General features: G+C 46.5%; 1 protein-coding gene across 7 annotated transcripts in view; it reads right to left on the bottom strand.

The window, feature by feature from the left end:
- The window catches only part of PTPRM (protein tyrosine phosphatase receptor type M), a 993,494-nt gene that overhangs the window by 610,277 nt on the left and 363,851 nt on the right, over positions 1-19,366 (bottom strand). For all 7 annotated transcript variants that reach the window (XM_075314524.1, XM_075314525.1, XM_075314526.1 and 4 more), the window contains exon 6: positions 8,968-9,142. In XM_075314524.1, the coding sequence (XP_075170639.1) occupies positions 8,968-9,142 (175 nt within the window). The remainder of the gene's footprint in view (positions 1-8,967; positions 9,143-19,366) is intronic.

Raw genomic sequence — 19,366 nt, 5'->3', positions numbered from 1 at the left:
TCTGGCTGCTTAGAGTGGCCAATGTGGTATTGCAAGAGTTAATTGCTGCCAGAATGTCTCTCAGTATGGCCTCAGTGAAAACAGGTGTTGTTTGCTCCACATCTCCCCCTCCTCCCTCTGCCAGCACAGGCCTGTGTGTCTGCATACCTTGTGCTGCTGAACATGCAAGGCCCAGGGTACTCACAGTCTCACTGTCGGGTATGTTTTCTCCCTGCTCCAGGGCCCGTTCAGCGCTGCCATCGGGTGCCTCGTTGCAGGTAGGCTCTGTGCCAGGGGCCACTCTGGCAAACCGCTCCAACCTGCTTGCTACTCCCACTGCTCCAGCTCGGGATGGTGTGGATGCCGGCGGCGCCATATTGGATTCTTCAGAGGCACGCTCCTGCGCGTCTCTGTCCCTTTTATTGCTGCTGCGGGTCGGCATATCCCGGCTGTGCTCGCTTCCCTGGGTGTTATAAGTTGTGTTGCAGCCCTCCAGGGTCGGTAGTGCCTGTCAGCAAGGCCGGTGTGCAGGATGATTCAGGATCCAGGCAGGAGCTCACCCACGCTGCTTCCTCTCTACATGAGGTCCAGGCCACGCCCCCCGATCCCCTCCATTTGTAAACTGGACAGCAGGACAGTATTCCAACATGATAATGACCCTAAACACACCTCCAAGATGACCACTGCCTTGCTAAAGAAACTTAGGGTAAAGGTGCTGGACTGGCCAAGCATGTTTCCAAACCTAAACCCTACTGAGCATCTGTGGAACATCCTCAAACGGAAGGTGGAGGAGCACAAGTTCTCCAACATCCACCAATCCTCATGGATGACGGAAGAGGATTCCAGTGGCTCCTGTGAAGCTCTAGTGAACTCTATGCCCAAGAGAGTTAAGACAGTGCTTGAAAATAATGGTGGTCACACAAAATATTGTCACTTTGGGCACAATTTGGTCATTTTTACTTAGGTAATTAAATAGCAGTCCTCGTTAGAGGAAAGCCACTTGATAAGTAGTGTATGAAGCAATTCAAGAAGGCTACAATATAACTTTTAATCTTAATACATTAAAAACCACTATTAGGTGATAGGTAACCAAAAGCTCCTTGGTATTCTGACAGCTCAGAAAATACCATTTGCTGTATAAATGGTAGCCAAGGAGCCTAAAGATATAAAACAACATGAATATGGAAGAACCCACACAGAGGAAACCCTGATGTACCCCAAACTACTTGATATGGGTGAGATTGTTTCATGCTATTCTCATCTGATGCATATATACTGATACTGCCAGTTCCTCCACTGAGGACCAGTATACAATATCTTTATTTGCTATATTGAGTTTTTTTGATTTTTTTTTTGTACTCACTATATGGACCACTGTCCCTTTGAGTGAAATAATCTACTCAATTATTATTTGTGTTTGTTGTGGTTTTTTTTTGTTTATTTTGTTATATCTTTAGGCTCCTTGGCTACCATTTATACAGCATATGGTATTTTCTGAGCTGTCAGAATACCAAGGAGCTTTTGGTTACCTATCACCTAATAGTGGTTTTTAATGTATTAGGATTAAAAATTATATTTTAGCCTTCTTGAATTGCTTCATACACATTTGCACTTAGGGATGTACTCACTTTTGTTGCCTGTGGTTTAGATATTAATTGCTGCATGTTGAGTTATTCAGAGGGCACACAAGACTTACACTGTTATACAAGCTGTACACTGACTACTGTACATTGTATCAAAGTGTCATATCTTCAGTGTTGTTTCATCAAAGATAAAATTTAAGACAAAATACAAAAATGTGAGGTGAGGGCTCTGTTTTGTGATGTTCTGCACATAGGCATGTAACAAGCTGTGGACTACAGTGCAGAGCACCCTGAGGACGTTATTTGCTCAGTGACTGAATCTCCGGATGAGCTTTTCTAAATTAGCCGCACACCCTGACCTTCCACAATGTAGTCCAGATTTATTTCTCATCTTGGACTGGTTTATATGCAAAGTCAGTAATAAAATTTCCTAATAACCTTTCCACAATCCGCAAGAAAAAAAAAAAAAAGAATACATTTTTTTTCTCCCAGCACTGATACTGTAAGGTTTATTGGAAAGTAATAGTGTTGTAAATATTTTTAATGGAGTCTTAATTCTTCTTTTTTAATTAGTTTTTTTTAGTGAATAAAAGGAAGAAAATAAACAGCTCTGGATAATTCATTTGTTTTTCACCTGTAGTTTTCTCATTGAATGAGATCAGATATTCTCTTTCTATCTAGTCCGCTAGACATCAGCTGTCTATAGAGCAACTAGATATTAACAAGAATTCTATGGGAATCCAAAGACCTGTCATTTTGTCAGAACCTCTACAGATAAGAGCAACAGTTTTATGCCCTAAAGGCCCCGTCACACACAGAGATAAATCTTTGGCAGATCTGTGGTTGCAGTGAAATCATGGACATATTGTTCCATTTGTACACAGCCACAAACCTGGCACTGATTGTCCACAATTTCACTGCAACCACAGATCTGCCGCAGATTCATCTCTGTGTGTGACAGGGCTTTAATAGAGCAAATGAGTAGATCTGCATTCACTGTGCAAAGGCAGTCAGAGAGCCCACAGAGTGAAAAAACAGCATTTCCCGCTTCTGTGGAGTCATATTCATAAGAAATGGAAGTTGAATAATCTTTTTTTTTCAGCGTTCCTGAATGAATAAGAGCTGTCATGTAAAATGTCAAATGACTCCATCAATCCAGGAGGTGATACATTTTAGTCCACTGTGAGTTCCTGTTTAGTTAGTATAAATGGACTATTAAAGGCGGCGTTACACGCTACAATTTATCTGACAATATGTCGTCGGGGTCACGAATTCCGTGACGCACTTCCGTCATCGTTAGCGACGAAAGGTTGAAAATCGTTGATTGTTGACACGTCGTTCACTTTCAAAATATTGTTCATTGTTTGGAATGCAGCAGACATATTGGTACGTTTCACACCCTGCAAACGACGAACAACATCCAAACGACCGCCATGGGCGAACAATATATTGCAGAACGATTTTGCGTCGCTTGTGAGATTGTTATGTGTGACCGCTAATAAAAGACCTATGTGCGATCTCGGCAAATCGTAACTACAATCTGGGCGTGTCACATCGCTAATGAGATTGTCAGATAAATCGTAGCATGTAAAGTGGCCTTAACTCTATGCTAATTTAAAGGTTTTATTATTAAAGTTACAAGTTCCCTTAAAAATACATTTCCAGAAACTCTTAGGGGGTTGTCCACTACTCGGACCCCTGTTAAAATAACAACACTAAAGGGTGCTTTACACGCTGCGACATCGCTAACGATATATCGTCGGGGTCACGGTGTTTGTGACGCACATCCAGCGTCGTTAGCGACATCGCAGTATGTGACAGCTAGGAGCGACGATCAACGATCGCAAAAAAGTAAAAAATCGTTGATCGTTGACACGTCGCTCCTTTTCATAATATCGTTGGTGGTGCATACCTCTAGTTGTTCGTCGTTCCTGCGGCATCACACATCACTATGTGTGACACCGCAGGAACGACGAACATCTCCTTACCTGCGTCCAACGGCAATGAGGAAGGAAGCAGATGGGCGGGATATCCCGCCCGCTGATCTCCGCCCCTCCGCTTCTATTGGACGGCTGCCGTGTGACGTCGCTATGCCGCACGAACTGCTCCCTTAGAAAGGAGGCGGTTTGCCGGCCACAGCGACGTCGCAGGGAAGGTAAGTCCATGTGACGGGTGTAAGCGATGCTGTGCGCCACGGGCAGCAATTTGCCCGTGACGCACAACCGACGGGGGTGGGTACGCTCGCTAGCGATATCGATAGCGATATCGCAGCATGTAAGGTGCCCTTTATACTCACCTCCGATGCCGGCGCTGTTCCAGCGGTGTCTGCACTCACATTCCTTGGGCTCATGTGATGTTGATACATTAAGCAAGAGAAAGTGAGCGCCAAGCCCTGACTTCCTTTTGCTGTTCCATTTGCCTAAAGGCAAGGAGAGAGAAGCTGGCGCTGAGTGGGCACAGAGCTCATGTGACGTTACACCATCCTATGAACCCTGGGAGAGAATGTGCCAACACCGCATGTTGTTATTTTTACAGGGAAAAAATGCTGATTGAGAAGGGACAACCCCTATGACCCCTTAATAATTTATAGTCAAATTTAATATTTTATCAGTTATTATAATTAAAGATATTATCCACTACTTGTACATTACTAGCCTATCCTTAAGAGAGGTTATCAATGTCTGATCGGTCGGGGTCCAACACCCCGCACCCTGGCTGAAGAGCTGAACTCAGTGCCAGTGGAGGCAGCAGGCTGCTGGAAATGCTCAGTTCTGGAGCTGCTCCGTCAACTGATAGTGGCCGGTTCCGGGCACTGCACATCCGCCTCCTATTGATTTGAATGTGAGGCAGATGTGCAGTACTTTGTTATCAGAAGACATGGCCTTAAAACATCCTCTCTCTTATTATTCTGGCATTTGGCAAATACAAATAATTTTATTAATCTCAATTGACCTAAAACGGGAAAGGTTTATTCTGATTTAATGTCAGATAGTGAGAAAAACATGCAGATGTGTCTTTTTAGATAGTGTATGTAAACATCTGGTTTCAACTGTTCCATGACTATACTCTGCAGATCCCCATGGTAGAGCATGTATGTCTCCACTGCATGGCGATATTACTGGTTGCCCTGGTCTCTTTGGTAGTTATATGGCATCATGTTTAAGGGGTTGTGAACTACTTGGACAACCCCTTCTCCAACCTTAGGTTCCCCCCAGCAAAATAGCTCACTTTTGGTGCCAGCGCCGTTCCAGCAGTGTCGGCACTGCCTCTCCCAGGCATTGTGTAACATAACAACGAGGCCAATCAGCACTGGATTTGCTCTTCCCTCCTTCGGACAAAACAAGATATTCGAGGGAAGTGAGCGAGCAGCCGTAACGCTCGCTTGCTTGCTCTAGATGTCAATTACATGCGAAGGAGGGCAGAGTGAACCTGATTGGCTGAAGGAATCATTTGACCTTGTTATTCTCAGGAGAGGCAGTGTTAACACCGCTGGAATGGTGACAACACAAGAGTCGAGTATAGGTGTTATTGTTTTGATGGGGTGGAGAAGGGGTTGTCCGAAGTGTGGACAACCCCTTTAAAGAAGTATTATATATTCCTTGTACTTTCCTAAAAAGTTAATCTATTCGAATTCTCACTGGGTTTTTGCTCTTGACCTGTAATGGATATGACATTATAGTAATTATTTTGATTATATAAATAAAACCTTAACCTTAAAGGCAATCTGTCAGCAGGTTTTTTTGCTATGTAATTTGACATCAGCATGAAGCAGTGACAAAGTTTACTGGGTGCAGCAGTTATGATAGTCACAGTTTTCTCTGCTGCAGATTGAGCAGAGCTGTGTATAACCCCAACCACACCATAGCTTACTGTGCAGTGTATAGTGACAGAAAGCTGCTAATCAGTGTTGGGGGCAGGGTTGGACTAGGAGGCATGAGGCCAGTTTTCTTCTAGTGATAATCTCCTGCTGATTAAAGACAACAAGGTTTGGTACCCTGTTAGCTAGTGGAAAAAGATTGTTTGCTCTCTGGGGAGAAAAAAATAAAAATCTCGTAGTTCTGATACATCTTAATGGCTAACAAAAATAAAATAACATGTTACAAAGCAAGCATTCAAGACTACTGGCTTCTTCATCAGGTATAGTATAACAAAGTATATATACACAAATAGAGCATAGGCCTGGCATAATCAATGGACATTATAATAAACCAGCTCAGCTTGTTTGTTTATTTAAATGTCCATTTATTATGTCAGGCCCCTGCTCATTTTGTGTATGTATACTTTGTTATACTATGCCTGATGAAGAGACCGGAGAAGTCTGCAAAGCTTGATTTGTAACATCATTTACTTTATTTTTGTTAGCCATAAAAAGGTATCATAACTACAAGATTATTATTCTGTTTTTCCTGCTGTGAGCAAACAATGTCTTTTTTCCTGTTAATGACACACTAAGCGTATTGAAATAGCAAAAGAACCAACCCAGTAAGTGATACGTCACTGAAATTGCAATTGTTCACTTTTCTTACACTGGCATACACACACATATATATATATAACCTATAAAGCTGAATGAGTGTGTGTGTGTGTGTGTGTGTGTGTGTGTGTGTGTGTGTGTGTGTCCGGGATTGGCATCTGCACCGTCGCAGCTGCAGCCACAAAATTTTGCACACTCACACGTCTGGAACCCCAAGAGCGTCATAGTCTATGTTGTGAGACGAAATTTTAACCCCGCGCGTTCCAATTTACCAATCAATTTTGCCCCTATCTACATAATGGGGAAAAAGTGAAACGAAAAGTGTATCCGCACCGTCGCATTTACAATCACAAAATTTTGCACAAACACCACATGTGACCCAGGGAACTTCGTAGACTATGTTTTGACAGGAAAATTTAACCCCGTGCTTTACAGTTACTCTCCAAAAAACATGCCTCCATTAAAATAAATGGAGCCTGGAACTACAGGTTATTAGTAGGAGCTGTGATTGGTTGCTATAGGAACAAAGGACATTCATAGTATAAGAAACGTATATGTGAAGTAATAAGATGTTGGTGGGGAGAAGGATAGAGGGAGACAGAGAGAGACAGACAGAGAGAGACAGAGAGAGAGAGACAGACAGGAAAAGAGACAGACAGACAAACAGTGAAAGAGACAGAAAGAGACAGATGGGGAAAGAGACAGATGGGGAAAGAGAGAGACAGACATGCAGACAGGGACAGAGACAGGCAGACAGGGAAGGAGGAGACAGCCAGAGAGACAGACAAAGATAGATGGGGAAAGACACAGACCTTGATAGAGACAGACAGGGAAAGAGACAGAGAAATAGAGACAGACAAGGAAAGAGACAGACAGAGACAGGCAGACAGGTAAAGAGACAGACAGGAAAAGACACAGACAAAGAGACGGGGAGACAGACGGGAAAAGAGACAGACCTGGGAAAGAGATAGACCTGGAAAGAGACAGATGGGGAAAGAAACAGAGAGATAGAGACAGACAAAGAAAGAGACAGACAGAGACAGGCAGACGGGGAAAGAAACAGACGGAGAAAGAGACAGACGGGGAAGGAGACAGACGGGGAAAGAGACAGACAGAGACAGACGGGGAAAGAGACAGACGGGGAAAGAGGCAGACCTGGAAAGAAGCAGACCTGGACGGAGCACATTACTTGGCCAATTTAGTTAAATCTGTGTGGAATATCTGTGGTGTTGAAATATATGCTGTGAAATGCTTCTATTAGCTTAGTTTTTGCCTTTTAATAATTACATTTATATCTATTTGTTTTGTGGTTTTTGTGTGCAGAATACATTTTTGTTAATACATTCTATTTTGTTAACAGCAGTTATTAACCCAGGCGAAGACGGGTAGTACAGCTAGTATATATATATATATATATATATATAAAAAGCTGAGTGTATGTATGTGTGTGCGTGTGTGTGTGTGTCTATGTATGTCCGCTAAAGCAATTCGCACAGTCGCGTTTACAATTACGAAATTTTGCACAGACACCCCATGTGACCCAGGGAACGTCATAGACTAGGTTTTGATGGGAAAATTTAACCCCGTGCTTTACAATTACTCTCCAAAAAACCTGCGTGGAACAAAATAAATTGTTAGTATAAGAAGCTTATGTGTGAGGTAATATGATGTCGGTGGGGAGTCGGATAGAGAGAGACCGAAAGAGACAGACAGGGAAAGAGACTGAGAATGAGAGACAGACAGAGGCAGACAGACACAGACAGACAGGGAAAGAGACAGGCAAACAGGGAAAGAGATAGACAGACAGACAGAGACAGCCAGGGAATGAGACAGAGACAAAGAAAGAGACAGGGAAAGAAACAGAGACAAGTAAAGAGACAGCGACAAGTAAAGAGACAGGGAAAGAGAGAGACAAGTAACGAGACAGGGAAAGCGACAGAGCCAAGTAGAGAGACAGGGAAAGAGACAGAGACAGATGGAGAAAGAAACAGAAGGGGAAATTGACAGACGGGGAAAGAGACAGATGGGGAAAGAGACAGACCAAGAATGAGACAGACGGGGAAAGAGACAGATGGGGAAAGAGACACACTGGGAAAGAGGCAGACGGGGAACGAGACAGACCTGGAACGAGACAGACCTGGAATGAGACAGACCTGGAACGAGACAGACGGGGAAAGAGACAGATGGGAAAGAGAGATGGGGAAAGACAGACAGGGAAAGAGACAGACCTGGAATGAGACAGACCTGGAACGAGACAGATGGGGAAAGAGACAGACGGGGAAGAGAGATGGGGAAAGACAGACCTGGAATGAGACAGACCTGGAATGAGACAGACCTGAAATGAGACAGACCTGGAGCGAGACAGACCTGGAATGAGACAGACCTGGAACGAGACAGACAGGGAAAGAGACTAACAGACAGATAGAGAGAGACAAATAGACACAGACACACACAGAGATAGAGAGAGACAGACAGACACAGAGATAGAGAGAGACAGACAGATACTGATATAGAGACAGAGAGACTGATACAGAGACAGATAGAGAGACTGATACAGACAGACAGAGACATAGAGGCAGACATCAGAGACTGGGAGAGAGACAGAGAGACAGTTAGTATCCCGGGAAACGCCCGGGTACTACAGCTAGTATATATATATATATATATATATATATATATATACTGTATATATATATATATATATATACATACATATATTTGTCATGGCAGAAGAGTATCGATGTGCAGGCATCTAATAAAAATGTGTTTCTAGAAAATGCCTGCCAAAAAAACACTTTAATGTTCACATAAGGGGAAATTCATGCACTCTATTCAAATCTTCTCCAAGGTAAACGTTTCAGAGAGCAGGCAGGATAACCTTGACACAAATACAAAGCGCTAACTATAAACACATATTACATTGTAGAGTACCTTTAACAACCAATTCAGCATAGTTCGAAACTCCAACTCCTCCTTCAGTACGAATCATACAACGATAATTGCCAGCATCTCTCTTTGTTGTGTTCACCACATTAAATATGGCCACAAATCGCCGATCATTATTCACTGTTATCTCTTTTAAAGGAGCATCTCTTCCATTTACGCCCTGACAAGAAAGACAAAAAAAATAAAACATTCATTTTTTACATTTTCCATATCTGTACATTGAATATTCATTCTTCTGTTCCCTGAAACAGATGTTGCTGTAGGAAAGAATAGCTGATTGATTGCTTTGCTGTTATTATGTTTGCCCTGTTTTTTTAGACATCCAGCTGGCAATGTATTAAAAAAGGGGACATATTTATAAAAATTCAAAGAAAAGACACATTTGCTGGCTATGCCACTTTCTAACTTAGGCGGGCTTTGCACACTGCGACATCGCAGCCCGATGCTGCGATGCCGAGTGCGATAGTGCCCGCCCCCGTCGCAGCAGCGATATGTGGTGATAGCTGGCGTAGCGAAAGTTATCGCTACGCCAGCTTCACACACACACTCACCTGCCGTGCGACGTCCCTGTGGCCGGCGGCCCGCCTCCTTGTTAAGGGGGCGGGTCGTGCGGCGTCACTGTGACGTCACACGGCAGGCGGCCAATCGGAGAGGAGGGGCGGAGATGAGCAGGATGTAAACATCCTGCCCATCTCTTTCCTTCCGCATATCCTACGGAAGCCGCAGTGAGGCCGGTAGGAGATGTTCCTCGCTCCTGCGACTTCACACACAGTGATGTGTGCTGCCGCAGGAGCGAGGAACAACATCGGACCGTCGCGTCAGCGTAATCATGGATTACGCCGACGCTGCACCGATGATACGATAACGACGCTTTTGCGCTCGTTAATCGTATCATCCAGCCTTTACACACTGCGATGTCGCATGCGATGCCGGAAGTGCGTCATTTTCAATTTGACCCCACCGACATCGCACCTGCGATGTCGCAGTGTGCAAAGCCCGCCTAAGAGTATGAAAACTGGATGTTAATCACATACAAACACAATATGTAGTGCTATGGCATTATGATAGACTGAGAGAACTATGGCCTTTTATTCATATTAGAGATGGTATTTTAAGTATCATTATTCTTAAAAGAAACCTGGCAGCAAACACATGTGTACCGATCCACAGGCAGCATGTATAAGGCACTGGATGCATCATTTCAGCCATATATGATTAACTTTGAAATGCTGAGTCATATGTGAGAAAAACACAGTTTAATTGTCACCAGGGACCGAGCACATGGAAGACTAATCGGACAGAAGGATCCTTGGTGGCTAACCCCCCCCCCTTCCCCTCGCTGCCCTGGAGTGCCAGGTCTCTGCCTATACAATCATTCAGGGAGGGATCCGTCACTCCAGGGCAGTGGGCAGGGAAAAGCCACAGGGGACCGAGCCACACGAAAGACTAATTGGACAAGAGGATCCCCGGTGGCTTCTCCCCACTCGTTGCCCTGGAGTGCAAGGTCTCTGCCTATACAAGCATTCAGGGAGACATCTCTCACTCCAGGGCAGTGGGCAGGGAGAAGCCACAGGGGACCGAGCCGCACGGAAGACTAATTGGACAAGAAGGTCCCCGGTGGCTTCTCCCCCACCCCACCACCCTGGAGTGACAGGTCTTTGCCTATACAAGCAGCTGGTGGGTAATAAACCGTCAGGGACCAAGCCGCAGAGAAGACTAATCGCACAGGAGGGTCCCTGCGAGCTTCTCCCCTCCCACTGCTCTGGAGTGACAGGTCTCTGCCTACATAAGCATGCAAGGAGAGCCCTGTCACTTTAGTGTGATAGGTAAGGAGAAGCTTAAAAAAGCTAAAAAAGGTACATTTCAGCTGATTCATCCTGCCCAAACCATTAACAGCATGTATGAGAAGGCAGCTCTATTACTGCTGTTATGTATGTTTCTCTATGCAATGAGAAAAAAACACTTCAAAATTGGAGCTTGGTATGAGGAGTCTAGGAGGACTGTCCAAAGACAGGCTCCCAGTGGTTTCTTCCTACCCACCTCCCTTTGATTGAAAGGTCTTGTCACGCTGTACTCTAAGATGTACAATAGCAGTACAGCGCAGTAATGTGGGACTGAGAGGATTCCTGAAACTATCTGAGAAGGTAGTTAGCTGGTAAACCACTAGGGGGCGTAAAAGTGGAGGAAATGTATGAGCAGGGAATTCCCTAGCAGAGGTAATCCTAGTCAAGCCCACCAGAAGGCAGTAGAATCGTCAGAAAGCCGTGTCACAACATGAGGTCTTGTAAGTACACAAGGGCAAAGTCTAAACGTGGTCAGAGGGAAGCAAATAGTCAGTAGCCGGGAAATCAGAGCCTAGAAGCGAGGGGGAGTGGGAAGACAAGACAGAATTAAGGTAAACAGATAAGGAACGAACAGGGAGACAGCGGGAGAGACACTGATGGAAACAGACAACAGAGGAGGTTAACAGGTCAGGTGAACACGGAGGTCAGGAGGGGGCAGGGCAGACAACAGGTCACTCAAGAGCAGAACACAGCAGAGCCAGAAATATCACTGGCGAAGTCCAAGAGAAACAGTGCCCTAATAAAGCAGCCTGACCTCCAGAACGAGACAGAAAGGATTAACCCCTAATTCGACCTGCATCAGAAGTGAAACTAAAAAAAAGGCTCAGCTCCAGCTGAGCCAGGAGTCAATCATGACAGGTCTCTTGCTGTGCATGTGCATAGACCATTTTTAAGCCACGTGTAAACTACATAACAGCATTAATGAAGCCGGCCTCTGATTCTTGTTGACGATAGATAGGGCATAAGTAATCAGCTGACAGGTTCCCTTTTAAGTATCCAAAAACAAGCAATGACATAATCTGCTGAGAGGAGCTAGGCACGGAGTTTAGGAGACATCAATTTCCAATTTGAAAACAAAATATTCTTTCAACTATATTAATCATTGTATTGAATGTAAATGATTGCCTTGGCATATTCTCAGTTGGAAGTGCTCAGATTTTACCCGTTATCATTGCTTAGAGGGAATATATAATGCATAGGATTAAAAGCTCCAGCATGCGTTTGTTCTATAGTTTTGTTCTTGTGCCTAAGGCCATGTTCCCACAATAAGTATCTGGTGAGTTTTGATGTTGCAGATTTTCTTTTGCATTTCTGCACCTATTAGGTAAATTAGATTACTTGTGTTTTTGAGAGCCATTTTTTAATATGAGCTTTTAGAATGTTTTTTCAGCTTCAGTTTGATCTCCTTTTGGTATATCATGTTTTATTTAAAAGATCATTTGATTTGGATAGTTCAAGGTACTTAGCTTTCATAAAACTTTATTAAGTCGTGCGGATCACCTGATTTTACTCATTCTAGTCTATGAAGAAAATCTACAAATAAAACACATATTTATTGCAAAAGAAATTGATAAGTTGCAGATTTCAAAAATGCACCGCAAGTCAGTACTGTATAAAAAACAGCAGAGTGGGAATAAGTTTTCTATAAATCCCTGTATATATAAGTCCATTTTGTTGGACCAGTAAGATGCTTTGGTATTAATGCAGCAAAAATAAGAAGTGAAAAAAATGCATATGCGAACTTAGCTTTATTCTCACTTTAAAAAAAAAAGCCTTAAAGAAGTGGTTCATCCATATTCATTATTGGCCACATCGATATTATGTTGAGAAACAAGATTTCTCTCAAATACCATGTGTTGCCAATAGTGCCTGTGAACAGCTCTGTGACCTCGGGGATCTGGTGATGTCACGTCAACTTCATGTTCACCTGACATTACCGTGGCCCGGCCCCAGTTTTCATGAGTCACTGGGCTGTGGTCGGAGTTTCACCGCTTATCACAGCCTGCTGTGTCTCCTACTTGTGTGCTCTGCAGTGAAGGAGGAGAGAGCAGGAAGATGGTGGGCTGTGACGCGGGGCTGTGCTGAGCGGTGAAACATCACCCACAGCCCTGAGACTCACAGAGACTGGGGCCGGCCGCAGTGATGTCAGGAGGTCATGGAGCCCAGGGGTCAGGCGATGGGAACAGCGGTCCGCAATAGCGCCGCTCACAGGCACTATTGGCAACACAAGGTATTTGAGAGAAACCTTGTTTCTCAACATAATATTGATGTATCCAATATGAATATGGTTGAACCACCCCTTTAACAACCAGCCACTAATGATGCACATCAGAAGGCCCAAGCCCTGAAATGTCTGCGATGGAGTACAGCAGTGCTTCAAATAAAATAAAATGACAAAGAAAATGTAAATTAATATTTTGAATGTTGGTATAGACTACCACCACAGATGGTGAGGCTATAATCTATAATAACACTTTGTTTTATCTGGTTGTGGCACAAGTTTCCAAGGTTTGAGAAGTCTTTAAGTAGATTCATAACATTCGTCCACTCCAGAAAATACATGACCACCTTAGTTACAATGCCAATGTATTCCAACCACTGCACTGCTTTTTCCTATATATATTTTTGTTCAAAATATGATATGGTGTACTGGGCAAGTTATAGTGATTCTAGTTGTACTTGGTGGGTAGACGAACAATACAGACTGCCCAATTTTTGGAAAAGAGGAAGACTATGGTTGGAGTTCCTTTTTTAAAAAAAAAAATGAACCAAGATGAAGAAGTCATGGATCAGAGAGGACTTTTTTACCCCTGTGTCATCCTGGGGAGACTAAAGGCTGGTGGATTTTTGAATGTGCTTCATGCAAATAACCATTTTAAGTTTGCAACTGTGGGACAACTGATGCCAGTGAAGTGGTATGTGTGGCCCAATTTTTGGAAAAGAGGGAGACTATGGTTGGAGTTCCTTTTTTTTAAAAAAAAATGAACCAAGATGAAGAAGTCATGGATCAGAGAGGACTTTTGTACCCCTGTGTCATCCTGGGGAGACTAAAGGCTGGTGGATTTTGAATGGGCTTCATGCAAATCAACATTTTAAGTTTGCATCTGTGGGACATTGATGCCACTTAAGTGTTGTCTGGGGCCCAACTTTTGGAAAAAAGGGAGACTCTGGTTGGAGTCCCCTTGCTATGTTTTAAATGATCCAAGAAGAAGAAGTCATGGATCAGAGAGGACTTTTCTACTCCTCTGTCATCCTGGGGAGCCTAAAGGCGGGTGGATTTTTGAATGTGCTTCATGCAAATAACCATTTTAAGTTTGCAACTGTGGGACAACTGATGCCAATGAAGTGGTATGTGTGGCCCAATTTTTGGAAAAGAGGGAGACTATGGTTGGAATTACTTTTTTTAAAAAAAATGAACCAAGATGAAGAAGTCATGGCATCAGAGAGGACTTTTTTACCCCTGTGTCATCCTGGGGAGACTAAAGGCTGGTGGATTTTTGAATGTGCTTCATGCAAATAACCATTTTAAGTTTGCAACTGTAGGACAACTGATGCCAGTGAAGTGGTGTGTGTGGCCCAATTTTTGGAAAAGGGGGAGACTGTGGTTGGAGTCCCCTTGCTGTTTTTTACATGATTTTAGAAGGACATGACATGCCTAAGAGGTTGACTTTCAGCATCTGCAAGCTGTTGGCTACAGAAATACTGCCTTTCCAACAGGTGGACACAGAGGATTTTTGACACCTTATGCCCATCGCAGTGCCCCAAGAGCAGATGCCCAGTCGCCACTTCTTCTCCAAAAAAGGCGTGCCTGTGCTACACCACCATGTCACACACAACATCACCGCTTCCTTGAGAAATTCTGTGTGTGACAGGGTGCATTTCAACACAGATACTTGGACCAGTAAGCATGGACAGGCGCATTACATGTCGCTGACTGGGCACTGGGTAACTATGGTGAGAGATGGGGAAGGGTCTGTTGTACAAGTCTTTCCGTCCTGTGAGGTAGCGTGGTCGGCTGCGCGGCAGAAGACACGGGATCCAGGCACCAATGGTCACAGCACACGGTTTATTGCACAAACCAAAAGTCCAAAACAGCACACATGTCTTTCTCTGGCAGAAACTCAGGGAGTTGTGTTCACTCCCTCACACTGGGGACCCACGCCCATGTTCCTGTTTCCTTTTAACCCTCCTTTCAGCCTGCAGGGAAACAGCATTAACCATGGACTGGAGTTGCTTTCTATACATGGAGGGAGCACAACCGGGGCGAGACGTACCGGCCGTCATAGACAACTCCGGTCACAGTCTCACATACCCCCCCCCCTCAGTTCAAGCGTGCGGGGTTGAACTCCCGCCATCAAACACGGGCTGCGGGACAAGGCATCGGCGTTGCCCTGCAACCTACCGGCCCGGTGTTCAACCGTAAACCAGAAGTTCTGCAGAGAAAGGAACCACCGGGTAACCCGGGCATTCCGCTCCTTGGTGGACCTCATCCAGACCAGCGGAGAGTGATCAGTCACCAAGCGAAACGGCCTCCCAGCAGGTAATAGCGTATGGACTCCAAGGCCCACTTGATCGCCAGGCACTCCTTCTCCACTACGCTATAATTCCGCTCGGGAGGGGTGAGCTTCCTACTTAAGAAGGTGACGGGGTGTTCCTCCCCCTGAACCACCTGAGACAGCACTGCCCCCAGGCCGACCTCAGAGGCGTCAGTCTGTACTTCGAACTCCTTCCGGAAATCAGGGTTGACAAGAACGGGCTGTCCGCACAGGACCCCCTTCAGGGCCCGGAAGGAGTCCTCGGCCTGCGGAGTCCAGCGCACCATGACGGACTTCTTGCCTTTGAGAAGGTCCGTCAAGGGGGCCGATAGTCCCGCAAAATTTTTTACAAACCTCCTGTAGTATCCCACAATACCCAGGAAGGCCCTAACCTGCTTCATGGTCAGGGGTCTAGGCCACTTCTGGATCGCCTCAACTTTGTTAATTTGGGGCTTAATCACTCCTTGGCCTATTACGTAGCCCAAGTAGCGGGCTTCTGTGAGCCCCAACGCACATTTCTTGGGATTGGCTGTCAATCCGGCTGTTCGGAGCGCGTTCACCACCGCTTGTACCTGTTCCAAGTGGGTCTGCCACTCAGAGCTGTAAATAATGATGTCATCAAGGTACGCTGATGCATACACCTGGTGGGGTTCCAGCACCAAGTCCATCAAACTCTGGAACGTGGCCGGAGCGCCATGTAACGCAAAAGGCAAGACAACATAGTGGAAGAGACCCTCTGGCGTAACAAAAGCGGTTTTCTCCTTGGCGGACTCCGTCAGTGGCACCTGCCAGTACCCCTTGGTCAGGTCGAGCGTGGTGAAATATCGCGCCTGTCCCAACCTATCAATCAGCTCATCCACCCGGGGCATGGGGTAGAGATCGAACTTGGATATTTCGTTCAATCTCCTAAAGTCATTGCAGAACCTTAAGGAGCCATCGGGTTTTGGTATTAGCACAATGGGACTAGCCCATTCACTCCGGGATTTTTCGATGACCCCCAGGCGTAGCATTGTCTTCACTTCCTCTGATATGGCTTGTCTTCGAGCCTCCGGTAACCGGTATGGCTCAGGCGTACCTTTAGGTGAGGCTCGGTGACAATGTCATGTCGTATCAGACTTGTCCTACCAGGCAGCTCGGAGAAGACATCGGGGTTCTGCTGAACCAGCCGTCTGGCCTCTCGCCTCTGTTGCTTGGTGAGGGCTTCTCCAATCCTTACTTCCGGTTCGTCCTCGCCGGGTTTGAACGACCCGAAGAGGAGGGAGATGGGGAAAAATCAACCATCAGGCTTTCCCATTCCTGCCAAGGTTTTAACAGGTTGACATGGTATATTTGTTCAGGTTTCCGCCTACCGGGCTGCAATACCTTATAGTTGACCACCCCGATTCTTTCCTTTATCTCGTAGGGGCCTTGCCACTGAGCCAGGAATTTACTCTCCGCCGTGGGGATCAATACCAACACCCGATCCCCGGGTTTAAAGGTCCGCACGGTGGCTTGTCTATTGTAGCGGCCACTTTGCGCGGCCTGAGCCTCCTGTAAATGCTCCTTCACAATTGGCATGACCGCGCTTATGCGGTTCTGCATTCCTAAAATGTGTTCAATCACACTTTTATGGGGGGTGGGCTCCTGCTCCCATGTTTCCTTTGCCAGGTCCAACAATCCCCAGGGATGTCGCCCGTATAACAACTCAAAAGGCGAAAACCCCGTGGATGCCTGTGGCACCTCTCGAATGGCAAACATCAAATAAGGAAGCATCATATCCCAGTCTTTTCCGTCTTAGGGAAATCACCCTTTTGAGCATGGTTTTCAGGGTTTTATTGAATCGCTCCACTAAACCGTCCGTTTGAGGATGATACACAGACGTACGCAACTGCTTGATCTGGAGTAGCCGGCATAGCTCTTTGGTCACTTTAGACATGAATGGGGTCCCCGTGATCCGTAAGGATCTCCTTGAGCAACCCCACCCGGCAGAACACAGCAAACAACTCCCGAGCTATAAGCTTCGCCGCAGTATGTCTGAGAGGTATCGCCTCTGGATACCGGGTGGCATAGTCAACGATCACTAGGATGTGTTGGTGCCCTCGAGCGGACTTTACGAGGGGCCCCACCAGATCCATCCCTATCCGTTCAAAAGGGACTTCTATAATGGGTAACGGTACCAACGGACTGCGAAAGTGGGCCAGGGGTGCGGTAAGCTGACACTCCGGGCAGGTTTCGCAGAACCGTTTTACCTCCCCAAAGACCCCGGGCCAATAGAACCTTTGCAATATTCGCTCCTGCGTTTTCTTGACCTCTAGGTGGCCACTCATCAGGTGTTTATGAGCCAAGTCGAGGACCCGCCGGCGATACGGCTGGGGCACCACCAACTGCTCTACCCCCACGCCCCATATTTCATCTACCCGGTAGAGTAAATCCTGCTTAAGAGCGAAATGGGGGTACCTTACCTGGGCACCGGGCAGCTGTGCCACCCCGTCAACCACTGTCACCCGACTCCGAGCATGTATTAATGTAGGGTCCTGGAGTTGGGCTGTCCCAAACGTATCCGGGGACGCCTCCAACTCCGGGATGGGCTCAACCATCTCAGCGTCTCCTGCCAATACCTCTAGGGGCGACCTATCGGGTTCACATTCTGTCCCTATCATGGGGACCCCTACGGCAGGCGTCCCGGATTCGGGATTGTCGGGCTCAGGTCCCGGACTGTCCAATACCTGAGGGGACTTAGGAGGCCCCTTCCATAGAGTCCAAAAATACGTCAGATCCCTTCCTAGGATCACGTCATAGGGAAGAGCGTTCATAAGTCCCACCTCATGTTGCACCTGACCGCAGGGTGCTGTGATGGTGATAATCCCCGTGGGATAGTCTCGGCGGTCCCCATGTATGCAAACCACCCCCACGGTACGTCCTGTGGCCTTTACTTCAGCCCTTAGGGTTGATCGCACAAGGGTCTGGAATCCAACAAGCCTGTAACCGGACATCATTTCACCTGTATTTGGCACAAGTGGGGCTCAGTCTCCTGGGAGACAAGGTCCGCGGTACACACCACCTGAGCATACATTGAACCCCGCCGGGTAACCCCACAATCCATGGGCTCCGTGGTGAGTGGACACTGGGCTTCCATATGTCCCACCCGCTGGCACCGCCAACATCTAATAGGGAAGGAAACCCCCTTGACGAGTTGTCGTTTAGGGTACATAGCCTTCCGGACCTCAGGGACGGCGGGCGCGGCCTCAGACGGGACGGTAGCGGACTCCCGCACCAGTGTAAGCGGTGGATCCTTGGCCCGAGGCTTGGAGGGGCCGGACCGACGGGCGGCACGCAAAGTCTCAGTGTCCCGTATCAAGTCCTGCGTAGCCACATGCCGCTCCACCAGGCACACTAATTGGTCCAGGGAACTTGGGTCACCCTGTCCTACCCACCATTGAATGGTGACGGGTAAAGTGCGCACAAAGCGATCAACCACTACCCTTTCCACCATTTGCGCAGGGCTCAGAGTGTCAGGCTGCAACCACTTCTTTACCAGATGCAACAAGTCATAGGCCTGGGAGCGTACGGGTTTGACTTCCTCATAGAACCACTGATTTACCCGCTGAGCCCGTACATAGGTATTCACCCCCAACCGAGCAAGTATTTCGGCTTTAAGGGTCTCATATTCTATGGCGTCCTCGGTACAGAGGTCCAGGTATGCTTTTTGGGGCTCCCCCGTCAGATAGGGCGACAATACCTCAGCCCACTGGGGGGTCGGCAGCTTTTCCCACTCGGCCACCCGCTCAAACACCGCCAGGAACGCTTCCACATCATCCCCCGGGGTCATCTTTTGCAACGCTTGTCTCACTGTTTTCCGGACGCTGCCGTCGTCACCCGGTCCCGGGGTTGTTGCTGCCGGTCCGGCACGGATCGACTTGGCCAGGAGAACCATCTGTTCTTGGTGCCTTTGTTCCTGCAATTGCAAGGATTGCTGCTGACGATCCAACGACCGGAGCAGGTGTGCATTGGTCTGTTGTTGCTGTG

This window comes from Anomaloglossus baeobatrachus, chromosome 6 (genome assembly GCF_048569485.1).
Source record: "Anomaloglossus baeobatrachus isolate aAnoBae1 chromosome 6, aAnoBae1.hap1, whole genome shotgun sequence".
NCBI classification, from domain to species: Eukaryota; Metazoa; Chordata; class Amphibia; order Anura; family Aromobatidae; genus Anomaloglossus; species Anomaloglossus baeobatrachus.
Note: the sequence above shows the minus strand (reverse complement) of the source record. Positions and strands in the feature narration are given on the sequence as shown.